The 20885-nt window shown below is 40.2% G+C and overlaps 1 protein-coding gene across 3 annotated transcripts in view; it reads right to left on the reverse strand.

The window, feature by feature from the left end:
- Positions 1-4344: 4344 nt before the first annotated feature.
- COLEC11 (collectin subfamily member 11) overlaps positions 4345-20885 on the reverse strand; it is a 48528-nt gene continuing 31987 nt past the window's right edge. For 2 of the 3 annotated variants that reach the window (XM_052809629.1, XM_052809628.1), the window contains exons 4-7: positions 9418-9489; positions 8640-8693; positions 7179-7274; positions 4345-7022 (exon numbers count right to left, since the gene is read on the reverse strand). In XM_052809629.1, the coding sequence (XP_052665589.1) occupies positions 6613-7022; positions 7179-7274; positions 8640-8693; positions 9418-9489 (632 nt within the window). In that variant the 3' untranslated portion in view covers positions 4345-6612. The remainder of the gene's footprint in view (positions 7023-7178; positions 7275-8639; positions 8694-9417; positions 9490-20885) is intronic. The other variant, XM_052809630.1, reaches the window with a different exon arrangement.

A 20885-nucleotide genomic window follows, 5' to 3' on the forward strand; every position in this document is an offset into this window, starting at 1 on the left:
AGCAGGGAATGGAATTAAATAAAACAAGCTGATATTATATGTGCAGGGCATTTTGTAATAAGGAAGTTAGTATTTTGCATTTTTATACCTTCTTTTATTTCAGTGTGTGCTACAAACACAGAGAAATGAACATATTGCTCAATTTCCCTCTTGCAGAATGTTTGTCTGTCCTTATCATTCCGACCATACTAAAGGATGAAGCTGGAACAAAGTTGGATTTGTGGCTCTTTAGATATGCAACAAATCTTTTCTTCACTAGATGGCACTCGTCCACTCCTATGAATCAAAGTTGAGTATGGCAAAAAGCAAAGGTTTAATTTTCATAGAAGAATATAAAATGATGGAGGAATTATTCTTTATGTTGAATGCTTTTACTGTTTCTTTGTGTTCTGCATCATACCCCTTGTGTACTTTCAAGGTTAAAGTTTCACAACATACATCTCCTTCAACTATTTTACATTCAATATTTGTGTCATAACTGATTATAGCCCAGAAATTTGCATGAGAGATGTATCCATTACACCAGCTCAAACTTTGAATAACAGCAGTCAGAATGAATTATAAACATCAAAATTCCTCCCTCCCTCCCTCTCCCGCTCTCTCTTTCTGAAATAAACATAAATCTAGAATTTATGAAGAAACTGTGCCAAATCCTCAGCAGGTATAAATCAATTTGGCTTCGCTGAAGTTGATTGATGCCAGGTGAAGATCTGCACCTGCAGTTTAGATGCTGGCCTGCAGAGCACAGCTTGACTTGTTTTCTTTTTCTTAACTCCAAGGCATGATAATTGAACTCATTTGGGCATACTTCTCACTTCTTAGTCAAAACTCCCACCTGGCATTGGACTTAAAATCAGTGCACATCTCTGCCATAAATCAAAATAATCTTTTCACAAAGAAGAGAAGAAATCTGCTGAAAGACTTCAGAGCTGGGAAATCAGTTGTTCAATACCACATCGGTGGTTGCACTCAATAACGTGGTAACTCCAATGCAAGCAGAAGCAAACCACTACTCAGCTCCTTCATTTTGCCTCTTACTGCCACTAGATGATAGTATGGTAACGCCTGTATCATTCAGCTGCACACCAGACCTTCCATTGCTGACTTCTTGGCAGTATTCACACTTTTATATGTAAAGGATATACAGAAACTCATCAATACTACATAGCTAGCCTTTGAATAGCAGTGTTTAATTATATCCCCAGTGATTTCATACATTAATATACCCAAAGAGTAGTGGATGCTATTATTTGGCCGTGGACTCAAACTGGGCTTTATTTAGACACAGACTTTGTGCTAAATTGGTCACCTCCCTCTATTTTTACAGCTACCCATCCAGAGCTATAGTGAGACGTTTTGATGGAAAGGGCAAGATAATTACGTTTCCCTAGCAGGAAGCAGAAGAACGGCTGGAGGTAACATTTACATTCCGCCTCATGGGCATCCCACTCACTGCTGGTTCTGCACATCCACTCACTGCTTCTCCCACTTTTTCCATTTCATGCTCTCCCTCTTGAGAGGACTCCCCTCCTCATCCAACTGAAAGGCTCCTGGCTAGGAGGAGACATGCATCCAGAAAAACACCTTGAGCACACAGCTATCATCCTCTCCACAAACCCTTTCTCTCCCGGTTCCCATAGTTTGTACTCTCCTAACACAGCAAAATTAAAAACAAACTGTTCTTTCTCTCAGCTACTCTGTAAAGCAAATAATCAAAACCCTCCACTGCACATTTTTTTCCCTAAGTAAATCTTAAGACTCTGGTTTCTTTTTACCCACAATAACTAGGTCAACTCTCCTCTCAGTAGGCTGGACTGCCTCTCCCCAACCAGGAATATGCACCCCAGGGAATGGGTGAGTGGCCGGCTCCGGTCCTGCACAATACCTCTCACATCACAAGTGGTTTCACGGACACAGTTTCATTTCACAGAGCATTTCCAGCTCTCCCCGGTGGACAAAAAACCCATCTCTTGGTCCATAACCTGTGGCAGACAGGTTGAGTGATGTGGACCTGCTGGCACCACAGGGCAAGCCAAAAATTAAAAACCACAATCTCCAGTGAAAAGAGGTTGACCCTTGGGACAAACTCATGCACAGATTTATATACAGAGCTAAGTGAGCAGAATGCTTGAAAATAAAGGTTAAGGGGAAGCGGTCCAGAAAGTGCAAGGGGTAGAGTCATGTACAATCAATCAGTGTTTGCATTGTAGGCTAATTTTCTGCTCTAGGATTTGATTCAGCCACCAGCATCACAAGTCACTGTGTTTCCCATATAAACTGGATCTGGATATAGAACTAGGTGAAACCTTGCTTTACTGGAAATTTGGTTACTTTGACATCTTTTTGTTTTAATTCAGGATGAAAGTATATTTGTAAGATTTTCACATTTAAAAATGCTTGTATTTGTTTTATCTTATTTAATGATTGGACACTTGTAATAATGCATAAACTGCTAGTTATATGGCATAATACTTAAATGAATCATTTTCATAATCAGTAAGAATATCTTCTACTTAATGTTGGTTGAACTATCTATTGCTTTGTATTCAGAGTGTTTACAGTGTCATAGCAGTCTCAGAAGGTGAAACCCATTCAAGTGTCAAACTCTTTCAGTATGGCAAACAACAGAACTCTCAGAAAGATAACTTGTTTCCATTGGAAATTAAGCCATAAAGAATAAAGTAAAATATTTCAAGCATTATACTGAACACTGTTACTGACAAGGTGTAAAGCATATTAACAATAATATAAAACCAAATCCCTTCATGGGTCAAAATGAAGCTTCAGAACTCAGAAATGAAATTCTGAAAAATTGCGAAAGGAAACATCTTGAAAAATGTCTACTTCAAAACTTCTTTGTCCATTCTGAACCTTCACCATATTTTACAATAAAAAATTGTTTTAACTTCATCTTATTTCACTTTTCATCAAAAACTGTAAAAAAAAAAGGCCAACCAGCTGCTATTTTGTAATGCATATTTGAACTGGTATTTCCTGAGCTTATGAAAAATGAAGCACTCCATTTTACTTATATGAATAAGGATGCTCTACATCCCATGTATAAATATTAATTTTTTACAGTTCTTCTCTGTCGCATAAGACAGTTTAAAACTCACAGCCAGGAAGAAGTTCTGCTGCTAACCTGCAACCTGTCACAAACCCATATTTTCAGGGATAATCACATCAGCTGTCAGGGCACAGCGAGGACCAGCTGGTTCATGAGAGATGGCAAACCAGGAGCCGAGCAGGATAACAAGGCAGGTGGGAGAAGCACTTTCCACCAAGGAGCCAGGATAAGGAGTGGCAAATTCAGGTGGCGATCAGGGTCAGACATCATCCAGTGCTCTCCAGGGCTGTCCACGGCACTGCAGGGCTCTCACTGGCAATGGAGCTCCCCTTGGACCCAGCCAGCTAAATGCTTTACTTTTGCCAACTCGTCTCCTAGAAGGGGGATGAACATCTGGCCCTGGCATCAGTAATACAATAACACAGCCTTAGCAGCTGAAGGTGTGGAATATAGTTGAATGAAATATGCATTTTATGTGAATCATAGAATCATAGAATCATAGAATCATTTCGGTTGGAAAAGACCTTCAAGATCATCAAGTCCAACCATTACAAGAGCATGAATGGGCAACTATATAAAAAAAACCAAACCTGTTACTGTTGCCTTCTTAAAATGCACCAACATGCCCCTTAATTAAGAATAAAATAAATAAGGCCTATGGGGAAATATTTACGAGGAAAAATCATCCATCAAAAGTAAAGCATATAAGAAGAGTCTGGGAAACCTCAGTGCCAGCTTGCCAGACAGACATGTTCCAAAGGCTTCCACAGAGCCACACAAAAGGAGTAATGATATTACAGTGCAGGTTTTAAAGCACATGGAAAATACACCAAATAAAACTAACTTATCATTTGATTTTTCTCCTAAAACAGTAGCTCCAAATTCCACTGAGAGTAATGGAAATCTTACCATGCACATCAGCAGGCTTCGTGCAGGCTGAGCACTACATGCAACATTGATTTCTGCCTCCAGCAAGGGTCCACCTATGGGGGTCAGCAACTGGCGGGTGAGAGAAATGCTGAAGGGCTCATTCATTTCCAGTCATCATTTCTTGCCCTGTTCCTCGCAAGGGTAAATATCAGATGTGCACTCTTTGCTCCTTGCAGGACAGCTAGAGACCTTACACACTAGCCTTGTTCTCCTTGCCCAAATGGTGAAAACAAGGACTGTTGCAGCCACTGTACAGGGCTCTGACAATACAACTAATTTCCTTTCTATCTCGTATATCAAGAGCTGCAAAAATATATCCTGAAGAACATGAAAACTGGGGAAATAAATGTTTTTTCCATTGCCTTTATTTTTCATCTTAAATTTTAATAGAAATTGAGACTGCTTAAATGCTCTACACATCAAGGCAATCTTTATAACTGTGGTGTGACTTCCAGCTAAAATAGGAGCACTTGGCATTTGAAAAAGCTTCCCACCTCCTCAAAAGGCCTCTTTTCATGTTTCTGAGGAAATCGAACATTACAACAGAGATTTTCAAAACCTGGGTGAAAAATAAACAGTTAGCAACTTCAGCACATACATAATGAGGGAGCTCTAGATATCTGTAACTCAGGTTTGGACTGGTTTAATATAGCTACAATGATTCTACAAAAGTATGTTGGGGATTTAAATGGTTTCTGAGGATTTCTATAGAAGGCAGGAAACAATCATGATATTCAAAAGGCGCTATTCTAACCAAACAAATTGCTCCACTGGAATTGTTAGCTCCCTGCAAATTCTGTAAAGAGTCTTTGAATATTAGCGTAGAACCATATTCACATTATTTAATAGATTTCAGTATACACTTGGAAGAACACCTAACATATAGGAATCATACCTACCTTTATTAGAAAATAAAGCAATCAAAGGACCATTCATTTCTTAGAGTGATTGCTCTGGAGCTGGGCTGATATTCAAATACTATAGGAATTTGCTACTGATCTTCAAAATTAATAGCAAACATTTATATATATAATGGATTCAAATTCACAGAGTAAATATAGCAAGCAAAATGGTTTCTTTTCTTAGGTATATAATGATAGCATCGCATCAAATATTGTCAGACTCTGTGGATATGAACAGAATTGTATGGTCATTGATAGTTTATATACCACAGCACTGTAGAGTTGATATGAGTTGGTCTTGCCTTGCTGTAGGGAAATCTCTGGGACCACATGCCATATCCACTGTGGATATCCCGTAGACCAATCTCCCATAATGATCAGGTATGTATTTTGATTACTATGTTATACAAAGGATCATTTCTCCTTAAAAATCATCTTAAAACACTCTGCAAGGTATTCTTGAAAAAACACAGTCAGAGATTTTGCAGTCATCTTTCTATGCCTAACAGCAAGATAAGATGTCATGCAACTGGCTCCTACAAAGATTCAAAGTAATTAATCATTTCCTTTGTGAAATTACATTGTTGGTTTTTTTAAATATACACCACATTTTCCATCACATGCAATTGTAAATTTGGTACATAAATTATTTGCGCAAAATTACTTATTACTTCTATATACATAACCAGGAAAATTTTGGAAACTTTTGCTGCTTTTCAGGGGGTCATCTTTACAATCTGAGTAAACATGTAAGCCGTTTCCCTACCAAAAGGAACTACTAGTGAAACCATTTTTACAAGATTTGTTGTATATTTATGAAGTCTGCCTTAGATTGTGGAGGGCTGGTATTTTGTTTGTTTCGTAACAAGATGCACCAAGATCATCTTATACAAATGTGAAACGCATTTACTTTAAGAAATTATTTGGGGCCTGAAACAGTTCATGCACTAAATCATTCCCAGCTAAAGAATGCAGAAAATCAAAATCCTACTTTTACCTTTAGCCAACCCCAAAACCAAAACACCCATTGGGCTGGGATCCCTCTTTCAGTACTAAATTATAAGAACTTTATCCTCCCTCAGCACTAAAACACAGTTTACTTAAGTGCCTCCTTGTCATACATCTGTGAACAGCTTAATAAAGAAACATTACAAAATTGGTAGAATTCCTGATTTGTTGGTTTGCTTTGGCTGTTTTTAAAATAAAAAATGTTGTAACATCTTCACATCCAAAAAACTTACAGTAATATTTATAATTACTACCTGGAGTATACAAAATGTTTGCCTTGTTGCTGAAACATCCCTATAGCACTACAAGCAATTAACATTTATAACTACAAATTTTGCTAAGATAAAAGAATATCGGGAATCTACTTCTTCAGAAATAATCATTCTAACAACTAGAGGCCAAATTGTGCCTTCCCTTACAGTCATGCAATCACATTTGTTAACTGTTGTGAGGGCAGAATTTAGCCCCAAACCACCTTTTTATCTAAATACATATATTTTCCTACAGAAAAAACAAGCTATGTCTTATCACTGCTCTTCCCTTCTGAAGGGTAAATACTGATATTTGAAATACCTAAATTGTATTTACAGCTGTACAACACTGATGCCACATACTTGCAAAATATCACTTGTACTCTATAAACATGGGGTAACTTGTACAATCGGCTTAAAAACTTTTCTTAGAAAAAAGAAAGAGCAGACAAGCTTAGACATTTTCTTTGTCAAATTCACACACAAAATACATGGTAATATGACAAGCAACATCATTCCACCCTCCAGAAGCCACCATCTCCACACAGTCCTCCTCATCATAAGCATTGTTGGGCTCCCCACTGCGCCATTTGTTGAAGGTCTGCATGGGCGATCGGTCAGAATAGACAAAATTTCCCTCTTTCTCTAGGTCGTTAATCCCAATGAAAACTCTGGTGAGCCCGGCTTGGTTGATGTACGAAGCGATGAGATTGTTGGCAGTCTCATCCTTGGGCATGCTCAGGGTCCCTCCTCTTCCATGGCAGTAGAGCTGGGCTTCCTTGTATCTCTTCTCTTCCTTCACCAGCAGATAGATCTTATTATCTGTCTCACGCACACCAGCAACAGCTGCGGGGGAGGGCAGTGCTGAAAAGTGAGCACTCGCATTTCTATAAACCAAGTTACTGTACACCCCAAAATAGCTTCACAAATCAGATGCGGAACGGTGACACTCTCTACGAGCAATTACACCGGTAAAATGAAGCAACAAGAAAGGAAAATATTTATATAAAATTAACCTACCATTTTTTATGAATTTTAGTTCTGTTGTCAGCTGGGCCACTTGGATATCCATTTCACCAATAGCCTTCCTTAGCTGGCTGCACTCACAGGGGATGCCTGTGAAATGATACAGATACAACAAAATCAAAAAGCTATCTAATTTCAATAATTATCTAAACAATTCTATGTAAAGGCCCAGCCTGGCAGCCTTGGAAAGGGCTGTCTTGCAAATAACAGACAGAAACCTAGAGCCTTCGCTACCCTGCACCATCATATGGTTCTCATGGGTGTCTGAGCCTATCCAGAGCAGCTCAGTTCACTTCCCATGAAGCTTCAGCCCTGCATGATTAGTGCTAACCTAAACACAGACAGATATTCCCTGGAAAAAAAAAAAAAAAAAAATTAACTAAAAACATTTGTTAAAATTTCCCATTTTGAGTAAAATTATTCTCTTCAGTCTTCTCCAAAGAGCACTTTTTCCACAGCAAAAATCTGCACAGCGCATTGTTCGCCTGCTCCTCGCAAGGAACATAACACAGCAGATCCAAAAGGCTAATGTTCCAACCATGTAATGCACATAATTACCTGCAAAATGTAGTTCTGCACTTTTGAAAGTACAGAATTTATGGTACTTCTTCCAATAAAATAAGACAATAGAAAACCATCTATTAACCCAAATTGATTTTGGTTTGACAAAGATAATCTGAATGAGAATACTAAAAGGATAATTGTTACATCTATGAGCTCAAATCTCAAAACGAGGATCAATTACAGTTTCCAGTTCTGTGTGTAATTATTCAAATCTGCATTTGACTACCCAATTACTCAGCTTAGGTTTCTTAAGTCAGTCTAAGCACAGGGTACTTACACTGCAAAACTATGCTTGATGACTAGGTATATGGTACTCTGGCTCAAGAATTAGAGCGACAAATTATGTTCTCATGAGAAAACTAATTGGTGCACCCCTAGTGCACCCTGCCAGGAAGGGAAAAATTGGGTAAAATCTGAATTTGCCACTTTTGTAAGGCTTACACTTCTTATGCCAGGCTTTCACCTTTTTCTCTGGATGATCTGTATTTCTGGTAATCTCCTGCTCCTATGACAATAATCCATGGAGGGGCAGGAACTTCCAACCTGCTCCTTTGTGTTGGCTGGGAGCCATAGTGGGATATGAAGAGATTTCCCTTTGCCCCGGTGATGAATGATACGGATGGTTGCACTTCAGTTCCTGCTAGTCTTCTGGAGTGATCACACCTCTGAGGAGCTCTGAGACATGTTTCAACAAATACACTACAAGTCCCGCAACTACTGCAGTTTCAATAATTTTAAGTAATTTGAAAATATTACAGTGAAATATTACAGTACCTATACAAATATTTAATTTTTCATTATTTCCCCCATATGTAAACAGACATGTATTTTTGGTGATGATGCATGCATCTTGTAAAATCCTTCACATATACAAGGTGTGTCATGGATTACCTGGGTCACCATTAGGACCTGGTGGTCCTATGTCACCATTATCTCCTTTTTCACCTAAAGACATGAAAAAGCATATAAATTTAAGGCAGCTTTTTTGGTCAACAGTTCATTTAGCACTTGTTGATTTTTTCTCTAGTAACATTCAAATGTGGAAAGTAGAAATATGCTCAAGCAAAAATAAAGATTTTTCTGTCATAGTTGTTCCACAATAAAGGCCAGACAAAGCTATGAAACTTGAACACAAAGAATATGTATCGATATCCTTTTTTTGACATTCACGCACTTCACAGAAGTTCAGATGCTGTAGAGGGAAAAGGGCTGGATATGCTACGCTGGTGCCTAAATCTAGATTCATAATCTAGATGCTTAAGTAAACATTGGTTCAAATGACTCAACCAAAGTCACATAGGAAGCCTATGGGGTAGGCAAGATTAGAATACAAGTCTTCTGGCTCTTAAAAGTCTGCCAAAATACAGTGCAACTTCCCATCTGCTTCTCTTAACTGTCCACACTTGTGTGATGGTGCACAAAGTTCTTTATTTAGCCTTAAACCAGGATTCTCACCCTGGCTTAAGGCTAAATATACTGCTGTCAGAGCAAAAGGTAACTGGCTGAGAGATGTCAGTCATGTGGCTGACTACAGTGTGAGAAACTCCCTGTTGTGGTAAACTCTGAGACTTGTTAACCATTTTTCAAGCCCTTAAACTTTTCTAAAAAATAAATGATCACAGATTTTTCATCTGAAACACAAATGGAGAAACAATTGAAGTAAGCATACCTTTTGAACCAATAGGACCAATTTTTCCATGCCGTCCCATGCTGCCTTTTTGTCCTTTGTCCCCCATTTCTCCTATTCATAACAGAAAGACGAAAGACACAAGGTAGCAATGTAGTCTGATTCATTCAGATTCTAGCATGCTTGCAACACGTTTTTACAATGAGCAAAACCATGCTATATCCCCAATATTCACTGAACTCTAGAGTTCCAGCTCACTCCTTCTGAAGAACTTAGTATAACAACCTAGACAGTGATTTAATCTTTGCAAAGCAATTGACATTAATGAGGCATGCAGGTGTAAATGAAAACGGATCTTGGCTGAGAGCTGCTGGAAAAGCTTTTACAAACTTCTCTCAGATGATCATGCCATAATTATGTTGAAAATGAGGCAGGATTGCATTCAAACATGTATCAGTGGATTAAAACTATCATGGAGTTGAGAAGACTTAAAGGATCCAAGCACAACTGACAGTTTCCTCTAATACAGTAGCTCCATGGTAACTGAGGGCTGAATTTGGGTTTAATGGCTTATTTATACAATATAAGCACTGTGGAAGCAGTCACATCTTCATTCTTTGCTCTTGCATTTGAAGATTATATTAATGAAAAATTAAAATTAACAGAAATCTTACATAGACATGTATACATATATACACAGACAGACACACGTTCATACAAAGTCTGACTCAAACCAGTAATTCTGAATGTTACTAATTTTAAAGACAGTTCTACAGAATACTTCAAAGTGCAGTTGTAGCAAAGGAGCTGCTAAAAAACCAGTTTCCTCAGCTGTGTTTTTACAAATAAAAGGCAACTATCCACCTATTAAGTTCAACTGAAATTGTCAACAAATCTGCATGAACCAGCCACCGTCACCTATCTGTGCTCATGAGGCATACCCAGAAATCTAATGTAAGACAGCTTGATTCACTTTGTCTGGCTTTGACCTTTTTTCTATTAGTTGTACTTTCCTGTGTGATGTAAAGTGAATATTAGAATAGCTTCAGGGGAAACAGAATTTGCACTGGAACAGGCAGTTTCTTCGCAAACACTCTCTTCACAAACCAAGCTGAAGCACTGTTACTAATAAAATGGGTGCCACAGTCCAAGTATTGATGCCATTGATCTGAGCTCCTCCAGAGCTCAAATAATAAAACAGATAAAACTTGCCTGTTACGCCACACGGTTTTTCTGGGTGGCGTTCTCCAAACATTATGAAAAATAATTATCTCCATGGTGTGAATCTGAGAGAAGAACTTCAGCTTATAATAGCAAAGCTTTATTCAACCCCATGTCTACAGAGCTCATCCACAGGTTTAGGGGATCAGCAGTTGAAATTAATAAGCACTAGTCACCTAATAGAGTAAATACAGTAGGCTTACACACACTTAAACCAAGCCATTTATAGTCAATAAACTACATAGTCTAAGCTTGTCAATTATTTCTAAATGATACTTTGGTTCTGGCATTGGTTTAGAGAGGATTCCCTGATTTGTTCTAGGTAGACTTTCTGAGACCTATGAAACGAGACCTATCATTTTGTTATGCTCACTAGGTAGTGAATGTGGCAGAGTTTGCCTGATGCTGCAGTTCCTACGGCCTGAGGAGCCTCAGGAAATAATACAGCATCTCAGTGTACATAGGTGATACCCTTTCCTGGGTGCAACACCTGAGCAAATCAATGCTCTGCCATCAGATTTAGGCCTCTTCGTATCATGATTTCAAGGAGAAATGTGGTCTGGAGGCAGCACAGCTCTACAGCTATGTCATATGAGATAGGTTTCCCACTGTACCTACCACACAGTATTAATGGAGAGCGGGTATGGAGGGACTACAGGAATGAGAAGCCAAATAAATGCCTTCTGAGGCTCCCATCCTGCAGAAACCCAAGACCGAGACTGCTTTAGGAAATATTGATGCAGTTGTTTCAATGATTGTTGAAAATATTGTTTCTTTGCTCAAAGCAACATCTGTAATGCACTGCTCGGCTACAGAGGAGCAAAGAATAAATAAGACAAGTTAGGAGGAAAATCTACCACAGGGATCCAGCAACTGAACTTGTGTAAATTGTCATAACTCGGTCTCAGCTGTGGATCTATGACAACTGAAGATCTGTTGCCCTCTGTTGTTACTGCAACTGGACAGACAGTCACATATTTCCTCTATATATTTTTAAAAGCTGGATAATTTTATGACCTGTTTCATTATTACCTTTAACTTAAAAGTGTAATCAGTAACAAGTTTCAGAATATAAACTAATCACCACTGGGCTAAGAGATGTCCTCCATATTACTCCATGAAGTCTCAAGAAACTGTCACTTGATGGCATGAGTCAGGAAGAAATAATTTCCTCTGAACTGAGAGAAGCCAAATGTGCATGGCTTGTTGGTCTAATTAATTACTGGCAAGTCCTACAGTAAATTATTTTCCTTTGTTTCCAACAAGGATCAAATTCACTCACTACTGGACATGGACTTAATTAGGAAATTTTACCAGAAACCAAAACTATTTTTCTCTTATGCTATATATTCCTACTGGAAGAATGGAAGTAATCCACTCAGCCAGCTGAAGATCTACTTTCTGGAATACAGCTTCACATTCAGAACAGATTCATGGCTTGCCTTAAAGATGTAATCTGTTGGGCTGTGCAGGTTATAAAGGTACTAATGCTACCATTGGATATTTATCCAATATATATAGTATATTGAGAGGCTATTTCCTTGAAAATCTCTAAAGTATCAGCTTGTAATGAGTTTATCAAGTTGCTCTGAAAGTGACCTTTCTTGCTTTGGATATTTATGAATTGGGATTACCCTAACAGATTGTCAGATGTTTGAATGCTTTCTCTTTTCAGGCTGCTACACCTGAAATTAAACAAACACATAGAACTAATGCATAAATAAAATACAATATATAAAATAGCTTCACTTTCTTTCTCATAAATACTGCCCAGAAAACGAACTACTTCTCAGTAATAGCCAGTAGAAGCTATGTGATCTGCTCAGAAGTAAAAGTGTGTTATCTCAAACAATGAAGACATACATTAAGTCTCCTGTGCTCGTTAAAAGAACTGTTTGGATTTGGTTTTCTCTTACAGTGACTAACCCCTGCTTCTACTCCAGGGGTTTGCTTATTCTGCCTCTTCTGCAGAATAAATCACAAGGTTTGAAGAGAGACCCATCTGCCTGGAGGGTTTCAAAAGTTTTAATACCTTTTGTAAAGTCTTTTTTAGTGGCCCTATGATTGCCAAAAATGCAGTCTAAAGAGTCTTAATGAAATCAGGAAGTGAGAACTGGAAAAAAATGAGGACAATGAAAGAAATTAAGTCTCCATAGACCAAAAGTAGGAAATCTAACAGAAAGTTTGAATGAAGAATATAAAGTCATCTGTCATCGCTCAGATGAAGGTGGCATATATTGGAACCAATTATAGGAGACTTAAAGGATTTTGGAAGGAACTGAAGAGAAGGAAATTCTAAATGATCTTCCTGGTGGCCTTCTCAGGCCCACAAACAAGAGAAGAAATAAAATACAAGAGATGAATGGTGGGCTGCACAACCAGTGAAAAAATGAGGGCTTTGGCCCTGTGCAACACTATAAATGGGGGTCTTCATACAATATGGCCAATCTTTTCAGATAGGATTAATCAGAACAGACAAGAAGGTATAAAACTACTTAAAAAAAAGTGACAAAAAGACAAATCTAGCAGAAACACAACTTCACCATGTTATAGACAAATTGAATTGAATCATGTCAAAGGGAAGACAGCAGTAGTTTACTTCCCAAACTTAAGGATTTGAAGATAAATCAGATAGAAATTCTTCATGATTTGACATAGTGGACATCACAGACATCTAGCTAACAAGGAAAGTAGAAGTGTACCAAACCAGAGCAAAGGCCTCTTGACTCTAGTGCCGTCTTTGACGGCAATCTGCAGAGGATACTTAGAAAAAGAATGCAAGATACAATGTCTTTCCCCCAGCGTTCCTCCTTAGACTTGCAGCAGTCAGTATTCCCAATGCAAATATTTAGCCTGACTTGAATGAGAGCAGTATTTTTAAAGGATATAATGATGTTATGCTACAGTAGTAATCTACATTCAGGACACTTAACTTTTTAAAACTACTTGCAACTGGAAATCAGAAAATTCTGAATACACTGATAGACTACAGTACTGCTTTATGTGAAAAATCTGAATTATCCACACCACTGAAGGTTAGTGATTGGCTAAGGAACAGTGGTTACAACACAGTTAGATCTTACACGAACAAACAGTGGATAATCCCTGGTGGCATTTTATGTAGTTGGGGCAAATTAATTTCACCCAGCATTAGCGACCTGAAAGTTAGGTTTTTAGTCTAAGCTATTTCTCTAAGCTCCCTTGGTAGGCAATGGAGAAATAAACACTTCTCAGCAGTGATCCATCCCACTCATGTTAGACAGGTATCTTAATGACAAAGTGAAACTTTAAAAGCTTTGCATAACAAACGGGGGCCGGGGGGGAAGAGGAAGCTATTATCAATCCATACTGACTAGAAATCAGAAAGGTTAGAAAATTTGCGAAAGAAACTAGAGAAGAAAAAATCCAATCTATGAAGGCAGCAGCAAATGGAAATAGTATGGTCCATTCCTGAATGGGGGAGTTTATATTCAGATGCACACAAATACAAATAGCTGCCCTTATAAAACACATATCTTGCCAGAATTACGTTAACAACATAATACCAAGCTTGTTCAGACCAGTGGTCCCTCTAGCCCGAGACTTTGATTCCCACAGTGGCAGCAGAAGGTGCGATACAGGGAGATCACGCAACCCCAGCCACCATCTGCAGTCCATTGCAGATGGAGTTGCTGAATCAGTCCCCAGCAGTTTCAGTGAGCGACTCTTAGTTCAGGTATGATGGGATCTGGTGATTCTGTAATCTCGATCACATCCTCCTCAGACTACTCTGTACAGATGCAAGAGTCTCAATCTGTCCAGTTTCTCCTTATGAGGCAGCTCCTCCATCTTCTTCACATTTCTGGTGCCCCTCTCCAACCTCTCATGCCCTTTGTGAGAGACAGAGGCCAGAACCACACTCATTACTTGAGACAGTGCATGTCAGGCTTTTATACAGAGCAACATCAGCTGCAAAAATGAGCTTCCTGTTTTGTCCTTGGTATCTTTTCTGATGATGGGGAGTATTTTGTTGGCTTTGGGGCTGCTGCTAATGACTTCAGAGCAGTTCTTGAGTTTTAACTGACAGTTACGGTTTGTGGTATCTTGTAAGTATGGGTTAAATTATGCAACCCTAATGTCCCTAGGCAATATATTTATTTACACTGAAGCCCATCTGCCATCTTTTTGTCCACTCAGTTTAGCACGGATTTTCTCAAAATCCTATTGAGTTCAGGTGGAACTGAAAGATGGTTTTGAACCAGATACCCGCTTTGTGAATCCACAACTGTCAATGTCAGGACTTTTATATGGAGTCCTGCTTGCAGCACTCCTTAGTGAGCAATAAATTCATGTAAAAGTTGACTCAGAAATGTAAAGGATTGATTGATTACATATTAATGAGCAATCAGTAATACTAAAATATAAATTAAGATATTATTACCTCTCTTTAGAATTTGATTATACAAATGACTGAGCACTCTGGCTCCAATCCAGTTAAATTAATGAGTCTTCTCTCCTACTTAAGAGGCTATGCCTGTACAAGTAAACTAAATGCCTGGGACTGTTCCCTGGCAGTGAGAACCAGGTGGCCAAGAATGGCACACTCCAGGATATTAAATTGTCTTACTCTTCAAGCCAGGATAATCACTTGCAAGCTGCTCATTGTGTTAGCTCACAAAACGTGCCCAAGAATTGCCTGGGAAAGTGTTAGCTGGCAAAAGCCAAAATCACTGTGTTAACACTGCAAAGGTAGAGACAGTTGAGCTCCAAGCCTAAGAATAGCATATGACTCTGCTTCACATACCATTATAATTAAGTATAAGTGAAGTACAACGTATAAAGGCTGCAATTAAAATACTAAAATAAAATATTTTCAAATGGTTATGGCTCTAAGAAAATTAAAATGTCTCGAAGAACACACCTTTAATGTGCTGTTCCTTTGATTATGCATTCCAACAGTAAATTCACCCTCTCCTCCTTATTTTGATTGCCATAAGCAGAATCCATGCTACTCTGGGAATAGTCCCAGTATTGTATTGTTATTGAAATATCTGTGTGGAATTTGTATATATGCAAGTTATGGCCTCACAGATTGGATCACGACTTAGTTAAATAATTGAGTTCACTCCTAACATGGCAGTGCACATTACAGCAATCAGTGCAAGTGGGGAGAGTTACATCTATTAACTTTACACCCCAAAACTTGCACTGCAGTGCATGTTACTTTCATCTGAATCAGCCATTGTACTTGACCCACTGCTCTATGCTTTACATAAGGCCAATACAGTTTTATATTCTGCTGACATGCTATGCATCATAATTGACCTATACAATTAATTAAAAGCAATGAGGAAAGTAAGTGGAATTTAACCTTAGTCAGTGCCCAAAGACATCAGGATGTCTGATGTCACCCTGAAACATCAGGACAGTCAGAACCAGATTTATTTCAGGTGAGCACCAGAAGGTTTTAATGTTTATCAGTTTCTGAACTACGAAAATCTGAAAATATCATGAGGAAAGGATATGATAAAAACATTTTCAGCACTTTCTAATCTTGAGATGTTCATTTCAGGTCAAATATACCATAAGAAAACCATTTCTTTTATAAGTTATTTTTTCACTGATTATTATATACTTAAGGAGTTCAAAGAAACTAAGCACATTTTCTTAGGATGAACTTGCTTTAGAAATGAAACGAAGAAAGGGGAAAGAAAAAAAAAAGGTTACTGTGATTCTGATAATGTCAATTAACACCAAAAGTAGAAGACTCTACAAATGTTGCAGAAGAATTACAGTTTCTCCCTCATGTACTCAATTACTCAAATAGCAGAAAAATACAATGAAATTTAGCAGTTTCCACCAACAGGAGCCAAATATTAGCCCAAAAGGACAATTATCAGGCTTCAATAGAAATACAGGGGATCAAACACATGTCAGCACAGTGACTGCAGTTTAACAGGCTACTGCACAGAAACAGGGCTGCTGTGATCATCCACGTGTGCTCTTCGAAAGGGGCAAATGCAAAGCGAGGCAACAATTTTTCCATCTTTTATTATCCACTAAGCTATGTGTTAAGTACCTGGATCATGGCCAAACAGCCAACACCTCGCACCAGCACACACAGAAGGGGGGGGGGGGGCAATAATGCAGAAGAATGGAAGCTTGCAATGGCAAGGACCACCTTCCCCCAAAGCCTGAGGTGCCCTTGCAGAACCACTTCACTGCTCTGCAGACTGAAGAGGAAAGACCCGTCACATCAGGGCAGACGCTGGAGCTGAGTGAGGCAGCCCAATCTGCTCCCCATATTACAAGCAGTGCAACTAAGAAAAGGCGATGGGTGACAGTAGTAGGTGACTCTCTTCTGAGAGGTACGGAGGCACCCATCTGCCGACCCGACGCACTCTCTAGAGAGGTGTGCTGCTTACCAGGGACTCGTGTCAGGGGTGTCACCGAGAGACTACCAAGCCTTGTACAGTTCACCAACTGTTATCCGCTGCTGTTGTTTCATGTGGGCACCAGTGATACAGCTGGGAGCAGTCTGAAGAGTATCAAGAAAGATTACTAGGAGCCCTGGGAGCAGTGGTAAGGGACTCTGGAGCACAGGTAGTTTTTTCATCAATCCTCCCGGTCAAAGGGAAAGGGTTTGAAAGTGCCAGTCAAATCTGGCAAATCAGCAAATGGTTACAGGACTGGTGCCACAGCCAGGGGTTTGGCGACTTAGACCATGGGACTCGCTTTGAGAAGCCTGGTCTGCTAGGGGCTGATGGGGTCCATCTGCCAGAGCATCTTCCGTCATAGGCTTGCCAAGCTGGTGAAGAGGGTTCTAAACTAAAGTTGCCAAGGGAGAGGAACCTCAATCCATCCCACTCCTACCAGTTTGATGCCAGTGCCAGCAATAGATGCCCAGAGCCTGGAGGGGGATCACAGGTCAGCAGGAGAGCACCTGAAGAGCAGCACAAAGGAATTCCAGCCAGTAAGTCAGCTTCATCAGGGGCCCAACTTAAATGCCTCTGTGCAAACACATGTAGCATGGGGAATAACCAAGAGGAGTTAGAGACGTGCACACGCCTGCAGGGCTATGATCTTATGGGCACCACAAAGACATGGTGGGATGGCTCCTATGACTGGAGTGTTGGAATGGAAGGACACAGGCTCTTTAGGAAGGACAGGCAGGGGAGAGGAAGAGGGGCTGTCACCTTCTATGTTGATGACCAGCTGGAGTGCATGGAGCTCCACCTGGGGATGGATGAGGAGCTGACCGAGAGCTTATGGGTCAGGATCAAAGGGAGGGCAGGGACAGGTGACATTATAGTGGGGGTCTGCTACAGGCCACCCAACCAGGAAGACCGAGCAGATGAGGCCCTCTATAGACAGATAGGAGCAGCCTCACGTTCACAAGCCCTGGTCCTCAGGGGTGACTTCAACCACCCCAATATCTCTTGGAGGGACAACACAGCAGGGCATAAGCAGTCCAGGAGCTTCCTGGAATGCGTTGATGATAACTTCCTTCTCCAAGTGATAGAGGAGCCAATGAGGAGAGGTGCTATGCTGGACCTTGTTCTCACCAACAAGGAGGGGCTGGTGGGGAATGTGAAGCTCAAGGGCAGCCTTGGCTGCAGGGACCATGAAATGGTGGAGTTCAAGATCCTTAGGACAGTGAGGAGGGCACACAGCAAGCTCTACTACCCTGGACCTCAGGAGAGCAGCCTTTGGCCTTTTCAGGGATCTGCTTGGTAGAGTAACGTGGGATACAGCCCTGGTGGGAAAAGGGGCCCAAGCAAGCTGGTTAGTATTTAAGGATCACCTCCTCCAAGTTCAGGAGTGATGCATCCCAACAAAGAAGAAGTCAGGCAAAAACACCAGGAGGCCTGCATGGATGAACAAGGAGCACCGGGACAAACTCAAACACAAAAAGGAAGACTACAGAGGGTGGAAGCAAGGGCAGGTAACCTGGGAGGAATACAGAGAAATAGTCCGAGCAGCCAGGGATCAGGTTAGGAAAGCTAAAGCCCTGATAGAATTAAATCTGGCCAGGGACATCAAGGGCAACAAGGAAAGCTTCTATAGGTACATAGGTGACAAAAGGAAAACTAAGGAAAATGTGGGCCCTCTCCAGAAGGAAACGGGGCACCTGGTTACCCAGGATATGGAGGAGGCTGAGGTACTCAACGACTTTTTTGCCTCAGTCTTCACCGGCAAGAGTTCCAGCCACAACACCCAAGTCACAGAAGGCAAAGGCAGGGACTGGAAGAATAAAGAAGCGCCCACTGTAGAAGATCAGGTTCGAGACCATCTAAGGAACCTGAAGGTGTACAAGTCCATCAGTGTGCACTTGCAGCCCAGAAAGCCAACCATATCCTGGGCTGCATCAAAAGAAGCATGGCCAGCAGGTCGAGGGAGGTGATTCTCCCCCTCTACTCTGCTCTCATGAGACCCCACCTGTAGTACTGCGTTCAGCTCTGGGGCCCCCAACATAAGAAGGACATGGACCTGTTGGAGTGGGTCCAGAGGAGGGCCACAAAGATGATCAGAGGGCTGGAGCACCTCTTCTATGAAGACAGGCTGAGAGAGTTGGGGTTGTTCAGCCTGGAGAAGAGAAGGTTCCAGGGAGACCTTATAGCAGCCTTCCAGTACCTAAAGGGGACTTACAGGAAAGCTGGAGAGGGACTTTTTACAAGGGCATGTAGTGATAGGACAAGGGGTAATGGCTTTAAACTGAAGGAGGGTAGATTTAAACTAGATGTAAGGAAGAAGTTCTTCCCTGTGAGGGTGGTGAGGCACCGGAACAGGTTGCCCAGAGAGGTTGTGGCTGCCCCATCCCTGGAAGTGTTCAAGGCCAGGTTGGATGGGGGCTTGGAGCAAGCTGGTCTAGTGGAAGGTGTCCCTGCCTGTGGCAGGGGGGTTGGAACTAGATGATCTTTAAGGTCCCTTCCAACACAAACCATTCTATGATTCTATGCTCACAGGTCTGAGCTTTACACCGACCGAGATTTTAAAATACTTGGCCAGCACTTCAAAGGACGTCAGTGGTGTATGCCTATCAAGACATCAAAAACACAGCAAAAAAGCAAAGCCAATAGCAGGTCATGAATGGATATTAGATAATCTGTCCAGGCAAAAGGTCATGAACTAGTTATTTCTGAGAACAATATCGTGAACAAATTATCGACCTCCAAATGATGCTCAGTTCTTACCCCGCCATAAATAAGAGGAACAACTAAATATGAAAAAGATGTCAATGTGTTCGATATTTCAGTGTTAGCGGCTCACATCATTTTTCCCAAGAATATTGTTACATTTTACTTTTGCCTCAAAGTTCCAGCTTCTGGATAACAGACAAACCCTTGGACTGCTCTAAGAGAGTATACAGTTGAGTCACTCTTATTCAGCTTGGGAGTCTAGAAAAGTATTTATGCATGAGCTTAACTTCAGGTTTGGGCACTACACACTGTGAAGGTTAACCAGAGACTAAAAGGTCGGGAGACAAAACGTTTTTCTAGGTCAAGGCTGGATATCCTTCTGTGTCCTCTCCATACAGTAGAAATGACATCTGTGAAGTCTGTTTGCTTATCCAGTCAACACTATGACACTCAGAAAATACATGGGATATGGTACCATGATGAAATCTTGCTCCATATTGTCCAAATTGTTTTTAAGGTAACCATTTCTTTTTCTTTGAAGAAGCATTTGTGGAAAGGAGCTGATGAAGACAAATATCTACAAAATGTACAGCATTAATGAAAAGATTAGTTAATTAGAATTCATTTTAAACAGGAGCTTGTTTGTAGAAATTTCTTACTATGCTAAAATAAATCTGTTTACCAAATATTCCAAGAACATACACGTGTCAAGTCAAATCTGGATGCACAAAGGAAAGCAGAAAAAATATGTTGCTACAGAAGCAGTAAGAAATTCTGCCTGTGTTTAACCTGAAAGCACTGCATGGAAAAATACCGATATAGCATGTATTAATATTCAATTTTCTTTCACCTCTCTTCCGTTTCAAGTATGTTTTCTTGCAGTGAATTTTCACTTCAATGTTTCTTCTTTCAGTCTCATCAGAATTTTGGACTTTTGGAGGTATGGAAAACTAGAAAATTATCATTAATATTAGAATTAATCAAGCATTCCTCATGAGAATGATTTTCCAAATAAATGCAGTTTTGCAGTATGAAGTACATAAATGAAATGTTACATTATGCATTGGCCTGACTGAAAAAGAGTAGTTCTGCTTCTAAGATGGTCCAAAACATTTTGAATTGATTTGACAAAATGCCAAGCTAGAGAAACATGCAAGACAGCACAATGGG

The sequence above is a fragment of the Harpia harpyja genome, chromosome 15 (assembly GCF_026419915.1).
Source record: "Harpia harpyja isolate bHarHar1 chromosome 15, bHarHar1 primary haplotype, whole genome shotgun sequence".
Classification (NCBI taxonomy): Eukaryota; Metazoa; Chordata; class Aves; order Accipitriformes; family Accipitridae; genus Harpia; species Harpia harpyja.